Raw genomic sequence first — 22,044 nt, 5'->3', positions numbered from 1 at the left:
TATCTAAAAGTTAAAAGCAACCACAACTGACATATTTCTATTGTTAGCAGCAGAAATATAAAGCAGAGCTGTTTAAATATCAGGCGCACTTGTTATAAACCGTAATCACCAACAGTGAAATACTGATGTCACGCTAACATTTTTATGACTTAAACTCATACAGGTCAAAAATCAAGTTAAAACCCTGTAAAAATAAAAATCTTGAACTGATTGCCCATCATCAACAGTGGCCATTATGCAGAAATACATGAACCATAAAACTCTAAACTGTGTCTTTCTAAACTCTAGGATAACGAGTGGACACAACATTAATGAAACAAAGAGGAACCTGCCCCAAACACATAATACAAATCAATATTAAGTGACGCTACATTAAATCAGTGAGTTTAATTGGTGAGAAAGTTGACTGTGAAGTTTAAGTAACGAGATAATTGTCATGTGTGTAAGAATTTTGCCCTTCATGTTGAGGTTTATACAAAGTTTTCATATGATAAAGATTTAGATATTTTTGTCACTAATAAATTCAGCTGTTTTTATGTGTGTTAAGTGAAACAATTTGACATGTTGATTGAGTCAAAGGCTTTATTTAAAAAGGATTTATATAAAAGTGGCAGCACGGTGCAGTGTTTAGCATGTTTGCGTCACAGCAAGCAGGTCCTAAGTTAAAGCTCCAGGTTGGACACTGAAAGGTTCTTCTACGTAGAGTCTGCATGTTCTGCCCATGTTTATGTGAGTTTTCTACTGTACTCGGGTTTCCTTCCACAATTCAAAAAAATGTACTGTATGCAGGGTTGGGGTCAATTATAATTGTGACGTAATTATAACTAATTTTAAAAATCTGTTGCTGTTGTAATTGTAATTAAATTGTAACTGAATTTAGATAATTGACTTTGTAATTGCCAAGAAAATCTATAAAAATTGTCAATTATAATTAACGCTAAACTGGGGAACCATATTACAGTTCTACACATGTAGTTAACAATTATTAAAATGTGTTTCATATCAACCTTTCTCACATTTTACCATTACAAAAAATACATAAATTGAGGGGTATACTGACGCAAAAAGACTCAGATGTCCACACCATAAATATTAAAACCTATATTTTCATTTATTAGGAAGCCTAACAAGGTAATCAATATCAATTTTAGCGTATTTTACAGCTGATTTAGGAACCGTTATCATAAGAGATGCTAACACAAGAGGAAGGTTAACTTTTATTAGGTTATTTATATCACGCTCAGTAATTGTGATTATTTTTTATTGAACTTTAGTAATTGAGAGCGTAATTGTAATTGAATTTCTGAGGATAGAAAAAAAAATTGTAATTTAATTGTATTTGGAAAAATGCTGGTCACTGTAATCGTAATTTAACATAAAACCTAATTGTAACTGAAAAATGTATTAGTCGTGCATGTCTAGCTGAGAATAAGCAGGCAGCTATAGACACCTCCATAGATTAGCCTCTTATTCAAAGCACAGAGCACTTACACCCTATGAACACTGAGCTGAGCAGTATAAAGCAGCACGCAGTGCAAACTAAAGCCCACAGGAGAGGAGTTAACCATTAAAATCTAATCAAAATTAAAACTACTAACAGAACATAAAACAATGAAAACAATATTAAATGTGGACTATTAAAAACCAGATCCCTTTCATCTAAATCTCTCAGTGAGTGATCTTATAACTGATCATCAATTAGGTTTACTAGTGTAGTACCCGTAGGATGCATGTATTACTATAGAAAAGTGGGAGGTTTAATATTTATTACTATAGTATATGCAGGCTAGCATACATCAGCAGCTTGTTGAGAGAGAGTAAGCTGGGTTGCGGCGAACAGTGTCAACTTGTAGCTAGTCAACTAAATGAAGTGTGCAGAGCAAAATATTTAGCACTGTAATAAAGGCTACATATATATAGTGAAAGCCTATTTTTATTTTATTATTATTACTCACCTTAGTTACAAACGTTGCTCACTGACGACACCTGCTAGTCAATATTTACGTGGTGGTTTTTAGGATACTAGTCGTTTTTAAAAACCCTTTGTGCAGTCACTCATGTAGATTCTACGCAGCTTTCAACTTGTAAATATCCATTTCTTAGCAGATGATACACAGCTTTATCTCTCAATGAAATCAGATGAAACTCATCAGTTATTAAAACTCCAGGCTTGTCTTAATGACATCACATCCTGGATGAGTCGTAACTTTCTCCTTCTTAACCAGGATAAAACCAAAGTGATTTTATTTGGTCCAAAACACCTCAGAGATAAATTATCAGAGTAAATAGTGTCTCTGGTTGGCATTACTCTGTCACCCAGCACCACAGTAAAAAACTTAGGTGTTATCTTTGATACTGACTTATCCTTTAACTTTCATAGTAAACAAATCACAAGGACAACCTTCTTCCACCTCCGTAATATCTATAAAATCAGGAATATCTTGACCCAGAGTGATGCTGAAAAATTAATTCATGCATTTGTTACATCTAGACTAGATTATTGTCACTCTTTACTGTCAGGATGTTCTAGTAACACTAAAAATCTCCAGTTAATTCAGAATGCTGCAGCTAGAATATTAACAGGTACTAACAGGAAAGAGCAGATTTCTCCAGCACAAAATTATCCTGATAACATACAAAGCTCTACATGATAAAGCTCCTGTTTATCTTAGAGACCTGTTAGTGCCCTATATCGTCCGGGCAGATCACTCCGCTGTCAGTTTGCTGGTCTTCTGGAAGTTCCTTACGTATCTAGAAGTAGAACAGGAGGCACAGCGTTCAGCTACCAGGCCCCTCACCTTTAGAACCAGCTCCCAGTCTCAGTACAGGAGGCTGCTAGTCTCTCCACCTTTAAGGCTAAACTAAAGACCTTCTTATTTGCTAACGTGTATACAGTATAATAGCGTTAACCTAACCACTAGTCAAAAATCAAAATGTTGATTGAAAATATTTTTTTAAATACCAAATGTGTCTGGAATACCCCCTAAAATAGCATTTTCTCTTCTTCCACCCCCTTGATGAATTGAACCTCAACTAAATCAGTTAAAATGCAACTTAAAGGTCCAGTATCATGCTATTTTTAATTTTCACCCATCTCCATTTGTTCTAAGAACCCCAACAACATAGTATTTGAGGTTTATTTTGCCAATCTCGTCTGTTTTGTTGAGTTTTAGCCTCTGAAAAGTCACTTTCATGACGCTTCCATAAACAGGCTGTTTTGGGGCCAACTTTTGCACATTCATGAGTGGGTGTGTCTATAGACGCAGACTTCATGCCTCGCTCTTGCGGGGGAGATCACTGATCATCAAAGCAATTTTCTTTTGCTATCCACACACTGTTATTCTTTTCAGCCAAATAACTGCACATTACAGTAAAACACATGGATATCTAAGCAGCTATTGTGATTGTGAGTCAGTCTCAGGCTGTATGTTTATCACAGCAGCAGCAGCAGCGGAGTCATTCAGCTGCTTCAAACACTCATCAGAGTATTAAGCTGCTAAGTCACTTTCTTCTCCTCATCTCCATTAACCAGTGTTGGAAATGTTACTTTAAAAAAGTAATTAGTTATAGTTACTACTTGTTCCAAAAAGTAACTGAGTTAGTAACTGAATTACTCGATAATGTAAGTAACTTATTACCAAGGAAAGTAACTATTTGCGTTACTGTTAAAAAAAAAAAAAAAAAAGTTGCTCTATGTCAAAGAATTCAGATTTTTAGATGCGTGTGTCGTTGTGAGGTGCTTCATTAAATTTGAGTTGTTTACAACGGATGTGGACAAAGTCTTCACTCCTGGATATAATGAACACTTTACATACACATTCTTGTCTTTGACCATAATTCATATAAAGTGGTGTTTGTATCGTCACCTTAAAAATGACAACTTTTCATCAGACTGCTTCACGCTCACCATCTCTGCTGATTCATCAAATCTGCAGTGTGTGTGTGTATCGTGTGCTGGCACATGTGTAAAAACACTGGCTCTGATTGGCTACCATGAAACATGACGCCACCTTAGCCAATCATAATCTCTCACCTTGTTTTTAACCCACCTCCTCATAACAGCTGAGTAAGAAGCCAGGGATGCTTTCAGATAAAAGTTTATTCAATCAATGAATGTAACGCACCGCATTTAGCGTTCAGTAACGATACCGACGTTGTAACGGTGTAAAAAGTAATTAGTTAGATTACCCCATTACTGAAAAAAAAAAAAACGCCGTTACATAACGCCGTTATTCCAAACACTGCCATTAACTACAGGAATAGTGCATTTAAGGTGATGAATTTAATTATTTGTTTCGTCCAACCGCTGTGTTGCATTGTGTCACAAACACGTCAGATGAAGTCAAAGGTGATACGAGGCAATATAACGGATACTAAAAATGGAACTGCTCCCTGGGTTCTACACCGTGGCTGCCCACTGCTCCTCAGGGAGGGGTTAAATACAGAGAACACATTTAGTGTATGTAGCTCTACATATATGACAATAAAGTATTATGTATATTATATATTAAACTGCAGCGTTTGTTTTACCTGTGAGGTAGTTTGAGAGGGAGAAGGTCACATTCTTATAGGGTAGGAGGAGCCAGGATTGTCAGGAGGAGGAGTTTCCGCTAGGTGACATCAAGCAGCAAGAAAAATCAAACTGTCCCATTTGGAGCTGACTTTTTACAAAATGTGGAATAATAAGGGAGGGAGGAAACAGAACTTTTTCAACTTTGTCCCTCTGAATGAGGCTAAAGGATGTTTATCACTGTAGCTAAACCATTATAAAGTGATTTTTTTTCACAAGACTGTCCTTTTAAATTCCCTTTCTTTTGTATTATTTTGTTGATAGATGTCTCCTTTAATTTTGGAAACATTTGGTTTTTTTAATATTAATTATTATGCAAGGAATCTGTGTCCCACAACATTTGTGCAACCGTTACCCTAACATTTTTAGCATGGTAGAAGAAGAAGAAAACAGTGAGTCACATGAAACAATGGAATTGACATCAAACAGTTTCCCAACAGCATGGATAGAGAAAAGGTAAGTCATATTTTGTACTTTTTATTTTTTTTACAACAATGTCAGATTTCTTTCTTCTTTTTTTTTTTTTTAATGTCTCAATCCTCCTCACGCAACACTGTTACGATAATTATCAGGATAAAAGAAATGTTTTTTTTTTTACTTATTGACTTAAGTAAGTGTTCCCCCTTAGTCAACAATAAGTTATCTAAGAAGCTAGCTTCTATTCCTGAGAAAAAGCTAACATTATCATGAATTTGCAACCCTGTTACTATGTTTAGAGTTACAAGGTGGCAACTTGCATTACTGCACATTAACAGGGTTGCATTTCCTTCAGTTTTTTCCTTAAAAACAAACTATTTATAGTTGAATCAAATACTTTGCATATGAAATGACCCTATATAACAACAAACCCTAATGAAATTGTTAGGTTTGGGCATATTTTGGAGCATTTTTAGAGGCTGTGACAACAGGAACTTTTTCTGATGCTAATATGCCCAGAGTTTAAATGAAATAAAAGTTTGACACTTTTTTTTCCCTTTCAAAAATATTGATTATCCGCTATCGTATTGTGAACTCAGTGCATCATCATCATCACACCCCTACTGTTTGGCTCTAAATGAATAACAATGGATTTAATATTATGGAGTATATTAAATAAATTAGCAAAAATTCATTATTACATATTAAATAAATCACAATGGTTCATCCTTCACCTCCATTTGACCACCCCATCCATCTATAAAAGTATTTCTGAGCCTCTGGTGGTAGAGATAAATATGCTAATGAAATATAAAATAGATTTAAGCCAGATATAACTGCATTCATATGATCGTTTTTATGGATTGTGTGAATTAACAGTGTGATGCTGTGAACTGCTGATAGACTTCTACATGGATCTCCACTGTTCTCTACTGACTGGAGCTGGTGACCGCCGGTTAACACCACTGAACGGGTTTCCGGACATTCCCGATCATTTACGAAGACAATCCTCCCCTCTTCTTCTCTGCCTCCCTCCCCTTTCACGCCTAATGTTGCTGTACCTCAAACCCTCCCCCCGTATCGGAGCAGTGGAAACAACAAGCCGCCATTTTGTTTGTGCGGACGGACCGTCGGAGACGGAACGAGATAACCGAGGAAACCGAGGGCTGCGACTCCGGCCGCCGACTGAACCGCTCCGGGAGCCACCGGGGCAGGACAGGGTGTCCGAAACCCGTCCGTGTTACCAGGGCAGAGCCAGCATCAGGAAAAGACAGGACAGGACGTCACGGCAGGGATAACCGACCTGCTGACATATAGACATACAAATCCAATATCTGCGTGTATTTATGAGGAGGGAAAACGGTGGGAAAGCCAAAGCAGAGGCAGAGGGCTGTGGAGAAGAGCCAGAAGGACAACCAGCAACATGAGGAATCATTATGTGTCCGCGGTGGAGGAAGGAAAGAGCCCGCAGAGACAATTATATAAATAAATTGCTACCGGGCAGAAGGGAGAGGTGGAAAGAAAGACGGGTTTAAAGAGAAGAAGGAAAGGAGCCAGGATCAACAAGGAGGGGGGCTTTCATCATCACAAAGGCTCCCAGAGAGGATTTACTCACTAATATTTGACAAAGGACAGGTGTTAACATTACAGTGCAGATGTGGAGCTTCCAGCTTTTTAAAAAACACATTTTTCTCCTGTCAGTGGAAAGCTTTAGGTTTCTTCATGGTTGACCAAGTGTTTATCGTGCATTTGATCTCCTGAGGAGGAACACCACTGACCACTGTCTTTTGCATAGAAATCCAATCAATCCTGCTGTTAAAACATCTGCACGCTAAAGAGATTGCGCCAGATCGTCCAAGGGTTTCTGCAAATGGTGATGAAACAACTCGGATCATGTGCAGCTTCTAGTTTCTGACCCAGTGCCTTGCAAGCTCTCAACACTAAGTGCATCATTTTGCATAGAAATATAAGCCTGCAATTTGTTTAGTTTTTATCTGCAACTCTGACTTAAGAGTTACCATTTAGCCAACGTGGGTAATTATCAGTGATAAGGTAAAAAGCTGATTGTTTTGTAGGGATGTGTTGTGTAGCCCACTAGAAAATGTTGCATGAGATAGTGAGGAACTTTGCAAAGGAAATGCCACTTGCTTAGGGTTTTTCTTGATGCCAAATCACCTGCCATCCAAGAGAAATAAGTTTTTCAGGCACTGTTGTGTTGAGTCTGGAAATGTTCTTGAAAATCCTGGTATATTTGGGAACTTAGGAATTGCAATTGAATCTTTACAGAGTGTTTCTAAGGGATATTTTATATCTTATTCAAAAAAGTGTTGACTTGTTAGCATCAAATAGAAGATCCTTAATCATCCAGTTTTAGATTTCAATTGAAAAGCCAGTACTTTCTAGTAATTTTCCTGGAAAGAATACCATTTGCCATCCACGATTAGGTGTAAATTTACGGGTTGATCTTTTAGATCATCCAAGTGATGGTAAATTTACAAAAGGCTTGTTTCAAGTTGACTTTGAAGATGTTGAACACGCCATCAGTGGACAGTATAGCAGACATGTGTGAGTGATGCTGGCTTAGTGTCCTTACCTTCCCATAGATTTAAGTCAGACATCCTTTACTTGGGGCTTCTCGATCATCCACATTTAAATGGATAAGTTTGTAAAGTTGACAGGACTTGAATTGAAGTATTAGTATCTAAGTCTGGTGAGAAAAGTCAGTATTTTACTGTTTCCTCTTCAATCTTAGAAGTAGAAGTCTGTTGACTCAGCAGATCCAGGTGTATCTGGATTTTTTTTTAGTCCGATAAGTCAGTTTAGAATAAGTTTTCCATGTAGTGTGGGCTTTTTGTTTCTTTCACCTGGATTGCTGGATTTCTTCGGGCATGGCGGGCAGCATCCCGGGACCATTAATGATCCGCAGAGGAGGCGGGGGCCAAATGAGGTTGTCGGAGGGGCCGCACACGCTTCGTGACTCCACCTTTCCACCTCCTCCTGCTCAAAATCTGTGAAGAATCCAAACCTCCGACATCAGAGAAGGACGAGGAGGAGGGACTCAGACGAAGTGAGAGCCGTCCCCCCGACCGGTGGGGGAACGACGAGAAACGACACTTACCGGGACACACATCTGTCCGCAGTGGATTTAAAGCGGTTTAAAGTGTCTATTTAACTAAAATATGGCCGACAATGTTCTGGAGTCCGGCCAGCCTTCAGCCAAGAGGCCCAAGCTCTCCTCCCCAGCGCTCTCCGTCTCTGCCAGCGATGGAAACGGTAAATGTTCTGCATGCTTCACGCTATCAATGATATGTAGCTGTGCACTTCAGACTAAGGGGGTTCCTCTGCACAGCGGCTAGCACCGTGCTGGTAGATGCATGCAAATACAATCATATGTGTTGCATGTGTTTTTAAAGTGTTAGCTGGAGGCGTGGGTGTGTTTAGGTCTAAGTCAGATGCATAACCAGCGACTACAGCAACTTTGCGGCGCCCATGTTTTGATGCGTTAGCCTCAACAGGCTAACCAAACTCTGAGGTCCACCTCCAAACAATGGAAGAGTGGAGTCAACCCCCACTTCACTTTAAAGTGTCCGACTGCATTTAAAATGGCCTCTCGCCCGTCTGAAATCTCTTACGGTTATCGCGCCAGTGTTTAGACAGTCCGGAAATGTACATACGAGTGGTTGTTTACAAACGTGTTTAAAGGGAAAGTAACGGGAGTAAGCTAGCTCCATCGCTAAACTCCGCCGGGCTGATGTTTCAGCTCTACTTGCTTCCCATGTTGTCTAATGACCTGCTTCCGGTGGCATCTGTTGTTGCTCGTAGGCACAGAAGATGTTTAAAACACAAAATAGCTGTGTTTTTATAGTTATTCCCTGTCGATGTTGTATAATGAAATAACTATTTGTTTTTTCACATTGTGGGCTATGTTTTCGGACAGTCGCAAACTTTCAATGTTGTACAATTTAGTTTCAGCTTTATCAGACTGAATACTTCAAATTCACTACACTACAAAAAAAAAAAAATCCTTAAAGCTATGATTTATTTTAATTTTTTATTTTTATTTTGGTGATATTTTAGGCCTAATTTGGGGTCCTTTATTAAACCCTACACGTCACTTACTACAAAAAAAAAACGGATTCGTCAATAGGAAACAGATGCAACAGTATGAGCATTTCATGGCAAGGTTAGCTATTTCAATACATTTTTAAACTGTATGTAAGTCAAAGCAGACGATTTAAACGTCATAATGTGACATAAACAAGTTATGTCATTTAAAATGGATTCTTCATGTGATCAATCTTTTTACACCTCCTAAAATCCACACCCGATATGAATGAATTATGATTATTGATTAACTCTCTATAAACAGCTTGAAAGCTACATCTGTATTCAACAACACAACTGTGAACTAACCCGGATGCTGAGTCACTAGCTAACATGGAACACCAGTATGTCCAAAACATTGTCTCAGCTGCGCTTTATAGCTGGTTAGCAGTGAATAACTTTAGCACTCATCAGAGCACAGTTCGTCGGGGAATCGTTGATTATTTATGTTGTTTGTGATTTAAAGAAAAATCACTTTGTAGTTGTGTGTTTAGTTTGATAAAGAGACCGTTAGCCTCTGTTTTCACTGGACTATTGTCGTACACAAGCCGGCCATTGTTCGGACTGCTCATTAAGTTCACCAACGCGCTGAGACACGGCCCAAGTTGCAACTGTTTCACTGTTATATTATCTGTAGTTCAACGTTAGGATGAACTAACAAAGATAGACTCTCTGATTGGGATGTGTTCAAAGCTGTTAAGTTTATCAATGGAACGAACGTAGTAACACCCCCTCCCATTGTGTGAGAGCCCTGCTGCTCACTTTCTAATGGACTCATCATAAACTCAGCGCGTTTTGTGTATTTATATCACTAACATCAGTGTTTCCCAGACTTTTCACACACCTTTACCCCTTCAGACATTTAACCTGTAGCCATATACCTCCTACCGCTACACACTTAAAAAAACAATAATGTAATGCAGTGTTTTTCAACCTTGGGGTTGGGACCCCATGTGGGGGTCGCCTGGATTTCTAATGGGATCCCCTAAAATGTCTAATTTAGAATAAATAAATCAAAAAAATACTGATTAAAAATGTTTTAATAATTATTCTTTTTCAAATTATAACTAGGTCTCCATGAGTTTGGGAATTAAAAAACAAAAAAAACAAAACGATTTTCCAGTCTTGAAAAGTCATGGAATAAATGAACTGTTTTAGAAATATAGCCTATTTTATTTTAATGTTTAAATTCCAACCTTTGCTATTACTATGGGATGTTAAGCAAGTCCCTTAACCCTAACACCTTGTGTTGTACATCACTTTGGATAAAAGCATTTTCTATTTTAAATTGTAATTAAATAATCTTATAAATAAACATGGTATCACTTAGTTGTTGTTTAATGTTTCATTCAATAGCTGCTGCATTGTTATTTAAGAAATATTGCAAAATAGGTGTTCAAGGCAATCGTGCCATTATACGACGCTTAATGATAGATAAGTTATGGACACAACGTGCCACATTTTAGCTACTAACTGTGACACACTGTCAGACCTCTGTTACACTAGTACACTCAAAGGTCTGCTCATTTTTGGTAGAATAGATCTTAGCAGTTCAAAACCAACATGGAAATTTGGTCAAATATTTTGGAAAAGTTTTGAAAAATCATTGTGAATAAAGTGTGGGAACCTTGAATAACACCGCACACAAAACAATATTAAACTACTGTATTTTATACTTTCATTTTCTTAAATATAAATCTAGTTAAAATAAAATGCAGTATAAAAATTGCTGAGCTGGCACATCTTGCCACTTTGTGCGCTATTCCTGGCAACAACAAACATTATTAAAAGCTAATTCTAGAAAGAAAGAAAAAAGTCTCTGGAGACGCCAAAATGTGATGTTAAAATGGGGTCACAGCCCAAAAAAGTTGGGAACCACTGATGTAATGTCGCAATCAATGTAGCCCTAACAGTAAAATGTGTCTCTGAATTTCACCTACTCTGTTGAGGAACAAGATATCATTAAAAAAAGAATAATAATCTGTCTTAGATTGGCTATCGTGTAATTTGTGGCAATGCATGGATGCTCCTGACTGATTTGAGTTTCCACTTTATATTTTTTATTCATGTACCCCCATGACAATTTGCGTACCCCACTTGGGGAACCTAGGACTGGCATAGAATGCATGTTGAGTTATACTCCATTTCCTCTCGCTTTTTTTTTTTAACCCATTGGGAAATACATCCTGGTATTAATAATTAGTTTGTGCCAGTATTAGTTTTACTACCTGGATGTAGAGCATGAAGTTTTTTATGCACACTTGTTCAATAAGGTAAAAACGAAATCCAATTTTATTATTGTTTATTTTATTTTTTTCCATGAACATTCTTAAAATCACTTAGGAAAAAATGACAAGTGTATATCTTCACAAAATGCAATCAGAGCAACTATAAGAAACAAATTATCTTTCATTTACTTAGCTGACAATAACTTGTCATCCTCTGATCAATAGTCAATTATTACCAATAGAGTCCCGATACAGCTTTTTGATTTCTGCTATGATGTTGATATCAGCACAAATATTTATATAATATTATATTATATGTGTGTTTTGTTAGGGATGTCCTGATACAACTCTTTCACTTCCGATACCGATATTGCTGCTCTGGGTATTGGTCGATACCAATATCGTTTTGATACATTATCAGCACGAATCGTACATATGTTTAACTTATTTTGTAGTGTGGAATGTTAGAACAGGCTTGATTATTAAAAAAACCAGACCTATTTATGATGGATTACATATAATTAACCTTTGAGAATAAGAATATTCTATTATTGAATAAAATAAGTTAAAAAATGAAATAGAAGATATTTAAAATTAAAAACAAAAAAACAACAATATATATTATATTGGAGATTTTAGATGCAGTCCGATAAAATTCGATATTCATTTTCTGGCGTGCGTGCGTGTGTCTTGATATGGCCACATATCACGATATTTTTTTGCACGATCGATTATCGATATGCTCGCGCTATCGATTTTTTTTTTTTTAATTAATTTTTTTTTTTTTAAAAAACCTTTTCTGCTTTTTCACTAAAATGTGCAGGTACGTCTTCACAGAAATGTTGCCACTGTTTGTTGAAGGAACCAATATATTGTTTACTGGAATATTTCACTATAACGATGTCACTGGTAAGAAAGACCCTATTTATTATTTACAGAAAGCACTATTAGAGATACTTATTAATTTACATTGATATGTTGACACTTATTTACAGAAATGTAGCACTAAGATAGTGTCTCTGTTCATAGGGCACTTTCAGTTTATTGACTTTCAGAGAAATAAAATAAAAATTGTATTTTTTCACTTAATCTTTCTTGTTATGTCATAGATTATCGTAGACTGATTTCTGACCAATATATTGATAATCACAGTTTCGTCATATCGTGAGATAATCGTTATTGTGAGCTTTGTATCGCGTATCGTGAGGTACCCAGAGGTTCCCACCCCTAGTGTGTGTGTTAGAAAAGGCTTGAAGTGATATTACTCAGACACAACAATAGTCCACAGAAGTAAGTGTGAGGGGAAAAAAACACCCATTTATTATTTACCAATTGGTTTAATACATTTTAACATGAAAATATTCTACAATTGAATAAAAATATTTTAGAAGCCCCCGAAAAATAACCTCAATAAATCCAATAAAAACAGTATTGATTATATTGATTATTTTGCTAATATCGGATCGGGACAGCACTAAGTTGTTGTTGATGTCATGTGTTTGTTGATGATTTTACTGATGATTTTAATTGATTTTACAGATGATTCTAAATCTTCTTATTGATTTTAAACAATTGAATGTTTTATCAGGTAAAAAACATTGAGTTGCCTTGAGTATGAATTGCGCTATACAAATAAATTTGCCTTGCCTTGCCTAAGTACTATTAATAGTCTCTTAAAGTAAAAAGTTTTTGTTAACATTAATAATGAGATTTAACACAGATCAGACACCATTAGGTACCAGTAAACAGCCATTATTACAGAGTTAAGATCAGTTATTGGCTTTGGTGAATGATCAATAACGCTCACTAATGGTTTTCTTGCTGTGTAGTTTTTTTTTCTGTATTTGGACTTCTACTGCTGTCAGAGTTTGACGTTGAACCAGAGCAAACACTCAACACACCAGCAGAGATTGCTAGAATACACCAAATAGATATCATAAAAAAGTCTTATGCATGCAGTTGCCTTTGCTTCTCTCTTCACAGGGTCCCCACGCTCATGACATTCCTGGAAAAGTTATGGAATTTGAAAAAACGATTTTCCAAAAATAGCCAATTTTATTTTAATGTTTAAAATCCAACCTTCGCTATTACAGGGTTCCTGCAGATCCTTAAAAAGTCTTAAAAGGCATTAAATTCATGAATCTAAAAATGGAATCTTAATTCTCATTAAAATTTCAACACATTAAGTGTGATTTTATGATTGTAATTACAATCTCACGTTTCAAAAGAAATGGTAACATTCCTTTTATAAAAATATAAATAATTTATTGTAACATTGCGCAATCACGACAGCGGAGCCAACGACAAAACAGTGACGTGGTTGCAGTAGAACTCACGGTTGTAGCAACTTTAACAGCATGTGGAAATGTAATTTAAAGAAAATTGTCTGTCCAATGAAGATTTTTCTTGTGTGTTTTGAGTGATTTTGATTATTTTAGTCTGTTTTTTTTGTGTGTATTTTACTGTCAATTTGTGTTTGTTTGTGTGCTTACTTTTAGGGCCTCCAGTTGCACATCTGCACTAGACACTGGATAAAATTGACCTTAACCCTATGTAATTTATGTGGCATTTACTCCCCCCCCCCAATTTTGTTTATTGTGAAGTCGGCCTTAAAGTTAATTTCAAAGGGAATTAAAAAGTCTTGAATTTAATTTGACTCAAGCTGTAGAAACCTTGTATTACTATGGGACGTTAAGCAAGTCCCTCACACCTTGTGCTGTACATTGCTTTTACTAAATGTGTCTGCAAATTGAAATTGTAATCAGGGACGTCCCGATACAACTTTTTCATTTCCGATATGATACCGATATTGCAGCCTTGTGTAGTGGCCGATAGCGATATTGATCTGATATCAGCATGAATTTTTACATTTTTTAAAATTTTTATTTATTTTTTTTAATAAAAAAAATAATGATTACTTATTTTGTAGTGTGGAATATTAGAAACGGCTTGATCCAGTGATGTCGCTCAAATAGAGAACAATAATCAGCAACAGTAGGATTAGGAAAACTGACCCATTGGTTACATACATTTTGACCTTCAACATAATATCTACAGTATTCTACAATTGAATAAATATAATAAAAAATGAATTGAGGGAAAGAAAAAAAAAATCAAAGAATCCGTCAATTTGAATTCGATATTGGTTTTCTGGCTAATATCGGCCCAATATTCAATATCGGATTGGGACACCCCTAATTGTAATCTTATAATTAAACGTGGTAGCACTTAGTTAATTGTTATTTTAAAGAAATATTGCAAAATGGGTGTCAAAGGCAATCGTGCCATTATACGATGCTATATATAATAAAAAAGTTACGGTTACAACTTGCATTCATGTATACATGTGCCACATTTTTGCTACAAATCATGACACACTCAGACCTCTGTTACACTAGTACACTGATCGTTGCGGTTAAAAACTAAGTCATGGAAATTTGATAAAATATTTTGGAAACGTTTTGAAAAATCCTTGTGGAAAAAGTGTGGGAGCCATGTCTTCAGCTTCATTCCTTATTCCTAAGTGTTGTTATATTGCTTTTTTTTTGTTACACCTAGATTTTGGTTCACTCTTTGACCTGGAGCACGACCTTCCAGATGAGCTCATCAGCTCCTCAGACCTCGGGTTGACCAATGGTGGGGATCCCATCCAGCTCCATACAAGCCTTGGAGGACTTGGTGTCAGTCTTGGTTCTTTGGGAGGCCAGGATGCAGCTGCAAAGCACAAACAGCTGTCAGAACTCTTGCGTGCAGGAGCCCCGGTCCAGCAAGGCGGTCCCACATCCAATAGCACACCATCCAGTACCTCCCTGGGGATGATGGGAAGTGTTAGCGGCCCCCCTGGCCTGGGGACACAGCAGCAGTCTGGACTAATGCAGCAGGTTGGAATGGTCGGAGGAGTTACAGCTCTCAACCGAGCAGCAGCCATGATGGGTGCTCAGAAGGGCAACGCTGGACAGCAGCAGGCAGGGCTGATTGGGGGGCAGGTGGTGAATGGCACACCCAGGATGGGGTACGCAGGCAGCGCCGCTATGGGGAACAATGGTAACCTTTTGGCAGAAACTCTACAGCAGCAGCTGGGCAGCCAGCAAATGGGAGCCAGTGGTCAGACTGGAATGAGGCCACAGCAACCAGGAGCACTGAACAAGGTGAGCAGAGGGAAGAAATTCACCGCAAATGTTTAAAAAGTGTATGTTTGTTGTGTTAAATTAAGTAAGTTTAGATTGTGAAAAAATGAGCATTTCTTCATTAATTTAAATAATCTTGCTTACCATTTGTTCTTCCTCCATTTCTTTTTTTTTTCATTCTCTGCCTCTCTGATTTTGAAAATTATGCTGTTTGTGTTTGAATCCCTCATTAACTCACACTTTTGATTCACCGAGACCCTCAACACACATTTTAAGTGTTGTAATTAGTGATGGCCTGAAATTCCGGTGATGACGTGACCAAACACCACGTGTTAACTCGTCCGAGGACTCGGAGTGTTTTCTGAGCAGTGTGAGATGGGGCAAGCAAGTTTGATTTATTTTTCATAGTCTGTCAAGGGCGCATGGTGATATAGCGGTTAGCATGCCCGCCTCACAGCAAGAAGTTCCAGCGTTCAAGCCCTGGGAAGGACACTTACGTCTTTTCTGTGTGGAGTTTGCATGTTCTCCACATGCTGCGTGGGTTTCCTCCTGGTACTCCGGCTTCCTTATTATTGTTCCTCCGACGATCTGTTAGGGATTACAAACTGTTAGGTTGTGTGGAGTATTTAAATTGCCCGTGGTTGTCTGTGTGTGTGTTGCCCAGAAGTGGCAAAAGTACTAGTCTTTAGTACTCAAGTAAAAAGTATAGATACTTGAAGAAAAAATGACTTTGGTAAAATGTATTAAAGTTGCTCCCTTATTTGAGTAAAAGTAAAAAAGTACATGCTACTAAATGTGCTTAAATAAAAAAGTTTATTCCATAGCTTTTTTTTAAGAACTTGTAGAAAACTGGTACATGGAAATAAACTAAATCTGTTGCCCTTTATCAACATATGGAGAATTTAGCACTCATTATAGATATAGAAACTGTTTAAAGCTTCTCTTCCAGCTTTGCGGTTGTTTCGTTTGCGTCTTTTTAAGTCGTGATGTCATCTTCGAAGGTCTTTAAAATGTAAGGAGTAGAAAGTACTGTCCAGGGTGTACCCCCGCCTAGTGCCCAGTGTGAGCCGGAGATGGGCACCGGCAGACCCCCGTGACAAAGTGGGGCTGAAAATGGATGGATGATATTAAGTGGGACCCGCAGTTATATTGGCACTGTTTATTTTACATTTTTCTATTTGTTTCATTTAGTTAATTGTTTTTGTTGAGTTGATTAAGCACACTATCTATATTTGATTTTTTTTCATGAACTTTGAAGCTGTGAAATTAAATCGCTGTATTTTTGGATCAAATTTTGGTGACGGATGAAAATAGCTTGACCAAATCTGATTTACATCAGGCCGGTTTCCTATTGGTCATGAAGCATCATATTTTATTAGCTGCTGTTGATTTGTAGCTTGAAGCCATCGCTGAGAGCACGAACAACACGTTTTATAATTTTATGAATAATACATTTATAATTTCTAATCCTAAATTTTTTTTGTCATGCTCTCATGTTAGGAAAAGTGAATGGATCATTGTATTAATGTTTTTCTATTTCTCATGAACATCTTTTTTCCTTCTTCCATCTCATGGTCTTCTCTTCTTTTTTCCAGATGAATATGATGGGTAATAGCGGCCCCTATGGCGGCCCCTACAGCCAGTCGTCGGGTCAGGGGCTGCCAGGAGCCGGGCTGGGCCCACAGCTCCAAAACAAAGCAGCTCTACCCAATAGCATGGCTGCACAGTTCAACATGGACAAGAAGGCAGCACCAGGTCAAGCAGTGACTGGAATGGTAAGCTATTTAAAAACATTGTTATTTCCAGGGTTCTCACCAGGAATGTTTAGCAGCACATTTAGTAAAGCTAAAGTTGTTTTTTTCATCTTTGCTTCAACCTTACTTTAAAGCTAAAATGTATCTGTTGAATTGGTGAAGGTGATGATGAATGTAGTTATAGAGTTACTCATGCTTAGTATAGGTCCTCCATTAATAAATACTCACACACAAACTGTAGAGACAAGAAATAGCATTTGATTCAAAAGACTGATTCCAAGACGCATTTTTCATGTTTAAACGAGGTATTATGTGAGACCTGCAGTAATATTGGAACAAACACACATGTGCGAAGGACGCATGCGCTCACACAAACTCCCCAATGCGCGCGCACGCACATACGCAGAGGTTGCACACATTACAGCTTTAATTGGGCCAAATAAACAACACCTGGCCGGAGAGAACATGGCCCGAACTTGTCCGACTCTTTAAGGCCGAACACGTTTCAATCAGACGTATTCACGTCCATGCGCGCGCATGTAGAATGATCTTTTGAGGTGTAAACATGACGAGTAGCTTCATGTGTTGCTACATCTGGTTGAAGCTATATCGTTTATTTTGGACAATGACTACACAGAGGATGCAGACAGGCAGCATTGGGGGCAGCAAAGTGTTGACAGGGGTCCTCAGGTAAAGACAGAAGCATCCGAGCAGATCGCTTGTATTAAATAGACGATGCGGCTGATGTATGTGTTTCTGGGTATTGCAGATGAAAAAGAAAGTTAAAACAACCCGTGCACACCTGGAAGTCCGTTTAAGTGTGCAACAATTATTACGACGGTACCGATTAATAAAAAAAAATACAGAAAATCCCCCCTACGTTGCTGAAAACGGAGCGTAGAGGAGCAAAATTACGTCATGAGCCTAGTTTTGTAGTAGTTGAGACCGGTCTTTTAGAGACCTTTAAATTTTAAAGGTCTTGTCTCTGACTCAGGATTTTCCCTCAAGACCGTTCGAGACCAGCACTAATTCCTGCTATTTTTAAACATTTTATGTGATAATAACAAGGAGAAGAACGGGATAAAACAATATTTTATTCATTCTTTAATCCACCCTGTATAATGGCCACAACCTTCCTTAATGTGACTGTGTGTGTGTGTGGCTTCGGTTTCAGTTTGGACCGCGGAGTGAAAGGGAGATAGAAACTAATCACTGGTAAAAATCCCAGTAAAACTCCGGAAAACAATCACCGTCCGGTGAAGCCTGTTCCGTTTACCGAGGTCCGTGTGTGTTTAATAAGTCTGTGTGAAAGTCTGCATGTTTATGCCTCTGTCCATCCACTCTTTTCATTATATCCATGTCTTTTAAGGCTTTTATTACAAAGTATCGGCTGTAGTCCGGGCCGCCGCCATCTTGGATTATGTCGTCACCAGCGCGTCATCGCCGCAAGTTGCACATGCGCAGAATAAGTCAAATAACTGTAAAGAGGTCTTATATTAGTCTATTTTCTTTTTAAAGTGGTGTTTTTTTTGTGTCTTTAGACTCCAATTACATTTATGTATATAATATGTTCCCTACAATATAAACAGGTTCACAATATAACTATTTTTTATAGTTTCTGTTTCCACTGTATCCAGAATAATAATAATAATTCTCAACAAGAACTGTTGATTGATTTGTCACATGACTGTTCCAAGGTTTGAGTTTGTTTTATTTAGTTTCACCATCTTATTTCTTGGCAGAAATGCTTTTAAACACTTGCTGTACATTCAGCTGACATAAAAATCTTGTTTTCAAATATGGAGAATAATTGTGAATTTATCAGTAGCAGTAGTAGATTTAATATTTTACTTAATTTTTTGCAGGCACCTTTTTTCTCCGTCAAATGTATTTAAAAGAAACTAAAATTAAAGAGAGAATGTTTATTAATTTATATAATTTTTTAAATTTAAAAAAAAAAATGTTTATGGTCTTGGTCTTGACTCGGTCTCGGCTCCCGGAAGTCTTGATCTTGTCTTGGTCTCGGTGCATTCTGGTCTCGGATTGTGTGGTCTTGAACACAACACTGGGTGAGCCCCTACGCTCAATAACGCTGCAAGAACCCTGATTACTATGTTTTGCATCTGATCTTTTGTTCTTCTTTATTTGTTTTTTTAGGATTACTGACATTTTAAATCATCACACAATGACTGTTGATTGGAGGATGAACTTTAAAAGTGTCATTTAATATGTTTAATGGTTGAATTTCCTATTGGTAAATTATTGAAAAAACATTTAAACGCAATAAATGTCTTGTTTGTGTGTCTCATCCAGCATAAGGAAGTAAAAGCCCCTTTTTTGAAAGTGTTAGGGAGATCTTAGAGCATACACTATATGTCTGATGAAATAAAGTCAAAATAGACCAAAATATATATATATATATATATATATATATATATATATTTAAATTATTTGAGCATGTTCTTTAGCATCTTCTAGAAATTGTTGTTTGCAAATGTATTGGCGTACCCGGTTGCACAAACAGGTCAGTTGAGAACAGACAGGCAGAGGAAGTAGAAATATTAGAGGTTGAGAAACATAACCAGGCCACAGGGAAGTTGGTCGTTTTCTCCTCATGCTTTTGTTTTGGAAAAAAAATAACCACTAATATCCTTTTTGCCATCCAACTGCAAATTCATGATGCAACAATAATTCTGAAAAGGGTTTGGTAAAAGTGTGGGAATAGTTATGATCGTAAATAACTTTTGATCAAATAATAATCCTTAAACAACCTGATACTTTCACAACAAGTGAAGTGTTAAGTTGAGGAGCAGGTCCGACTTGTGAACACCCATCCCACAGACTGCCACCCTTCAGACTACACAACGTTTTAATGGCAGTGGTTTTTACTTGAATCCTTAAGACACAAAAAGGATCATCAAGCATGAGATACACAATTTTTACCTTTTCATATCTGCACATAGCTGCTTGTTGACTTGTTTTGGACAAAACTCCCTGCTTCAGACACAAAGAGTTACGTGTCAGGCAGACAAAAGAATAAAAGTGCTTTTATTGGCATTAAGCAGCAAAACTACAGTTCAGAGCGTAAAGATGATGCTGAGTTGTAGAGCTGAGTAAAGAAATCGATTTAATCAATCTTAGATCGATTTCATTGAAATTTTCCAAAATCGATTCATAGGTGCTGAAATTGATTTATAAAACATTCTAACCCCAGCACTCTTGCACTATAGTCTTGCGTTAGCTAAGTCAACTACTGCACCTGCTCTTAACGCTAGAGTAACCTGGGTAAGTCACCTAGCGGTGTAAGAAAAAATTGATTTGGCGATATATCGCAATTTCACTCTGCGATTATCGTATCGATCCAAAAAATGCGGCTAACAGCGTCTGCTGTGTGTGTTTGTATGTGTGTGCGTGCGCGTTTGTTTTGTTTATTCAGCCCAAACATGTTAAAGTCCTAAAGCAGAGTGATGTCTCCAGTTTACTTTCACTCTGATAGTGGACACTTGTATCCATTTCAGGACTGTGGTGGACACAAAAGGGAGGGAGGAAACAGAACTTTTTCAACTTTGTCCCTCTGAATTAGGCTAAAGGAATGTATATCACTGTAGCAAAACCATTATAAAGTGATATTTTTTTTTAAATAATACTGCCCCTTTAAGCTCAGTCAGCTTCATCACTTACAGTACATTAGAAAGTGTCAAGAATGGCTGCATATCATGTTTTTTTTTTTTTTTTTTTCAAATCTGACTGACCTCTAAACATTTGCAAAAACTGCTACTGTGTGGTGTTTAGTCAGGCTAAGGCCAAACGTTAGCACACGGCAATCAGTGATAAAAGATTGTCTTGCCTGTTGTCTATAAAACTATGACTTCAAAGCTTCTCCTTTAGCCTCTTTTTGTAAGCTATCCATGCTAAAGCTTTCTTGTCTCTCCTCTGTTAGAGTCCTCAGCAGCAGCCTGGGGCCGTCAGCACTTTACCCATCGGTGGAGCAACTGCAGTGGGAGGGGCCACAGTTGGACTCAACTCTGTCGGCGCAGGACCCGGCGCAGGGCCCCCCACAGCCGACCCCGAGAAGCGGAAACTGATTCAACAGCAGCTGGTCCTCCTGCTGCATGCTCACAAGTGCCAGCGGAGGGAGCAGGCCAACGGGGAAGTGAGGCAGTGTAACCTGCCACACTGCCGCACCATGAAAAACGTGCTGAACCACATGACTCACTGCCAGGCTGGCAAGTCCTGCCAGGGTGAGTCTGTTAATACATTATTGCTTGTGAAATTGTTTCATGAACGCCACATGCACGCAGCATTCCTTCAATGGCTTGAACATGTGCAGAACTTTTGTTTCCCTGTGTTCCTCACCTTCAACTCTCTACTGGAAATGTGTTTTTACTTTTGTGAAATGTGTTTCAGCCTCCTGCATCATCTCCTGCGTTATCACCTCCGACACAGATTTTGACAAATGAGCTATCAGAAAATTCAGAATGTTTCAGAGATTTATGCTGTCACTTTTAAAATTTCTAACTTTTAACATTTTTGACTTGTTGCATGCAATTTCAGCTTTTTCAATTTGCTCATCCTCAGCCATTCTTCAACTGATTTTGACCATTTAACCTTTAACCTTTGAAGCTACTGCCTTCAAACCATTTCAACCATTTTTAACATTTTCAACTTTTTCAACCCATTTCAACTTTTTTCAACTGTATTGCTAATGTTCAGCTATTGCTAGGTTAAAGGTATAAAGGAGGATTTTCCTGAAGTTCAGAAAAAAACACCCTCTCTACCTTTTAAAAAAATGCACATGAGCAACACTCTACCTGCTCCTAAGAGGGAACTCCTATTAAACGAGT

At 37.7% G+C, this 22,044-nt stretch overlaps 1 protein-coding gene across 1 annotated transcript in view; it reads left to right on the top strand.

Annotated features, from left to right (window-relative positions):
* Nucleotides 1-5,927: 5,927 nt before the first annotated feature.
* LOC114468760 (CREB-binding protein-like) overlaps nt 5,928-22,044 on the top strand; it is a 59,584-nt gene continuing 43,467 nt past the window's right edge. Inside the window, 4 exon segments of the mRNA XM_028455822.1 lie at nt 5,928-8,260; nt 14,878-15,467; nt 17,042-17,221; nt 21,141-21,441. Of these exon segments, the coding sequence (XP_028311623.1) occupies nt 8,167-8,260; nt 14,878-15,467; nt 17,042-17,221; nt 21,141-21,441 (1,165 nt within the window). The 5' untranslated portion in view covers nt 5,928-8,166.

The sequence above is a fragment of the Gouania willdenowi genome, chromosome 8, assembly GCF_900634775.1.
Source record: "Gouania willdenowi chromosome 8, fGouWil2.1, whole genome shotgun sequence".
Lineage (NCBI taxonomy): Eukaryota > Metazoa > Chordata > Actinopteri > Blenniiformes > Gobiesocidae > Gouania > Gouania willdenowi.
The sequence above is the reverse complement of the archived record's forward strand: the minus strand, read 5'-3'. Positions and strand labels throughout refer to the sequence as shown.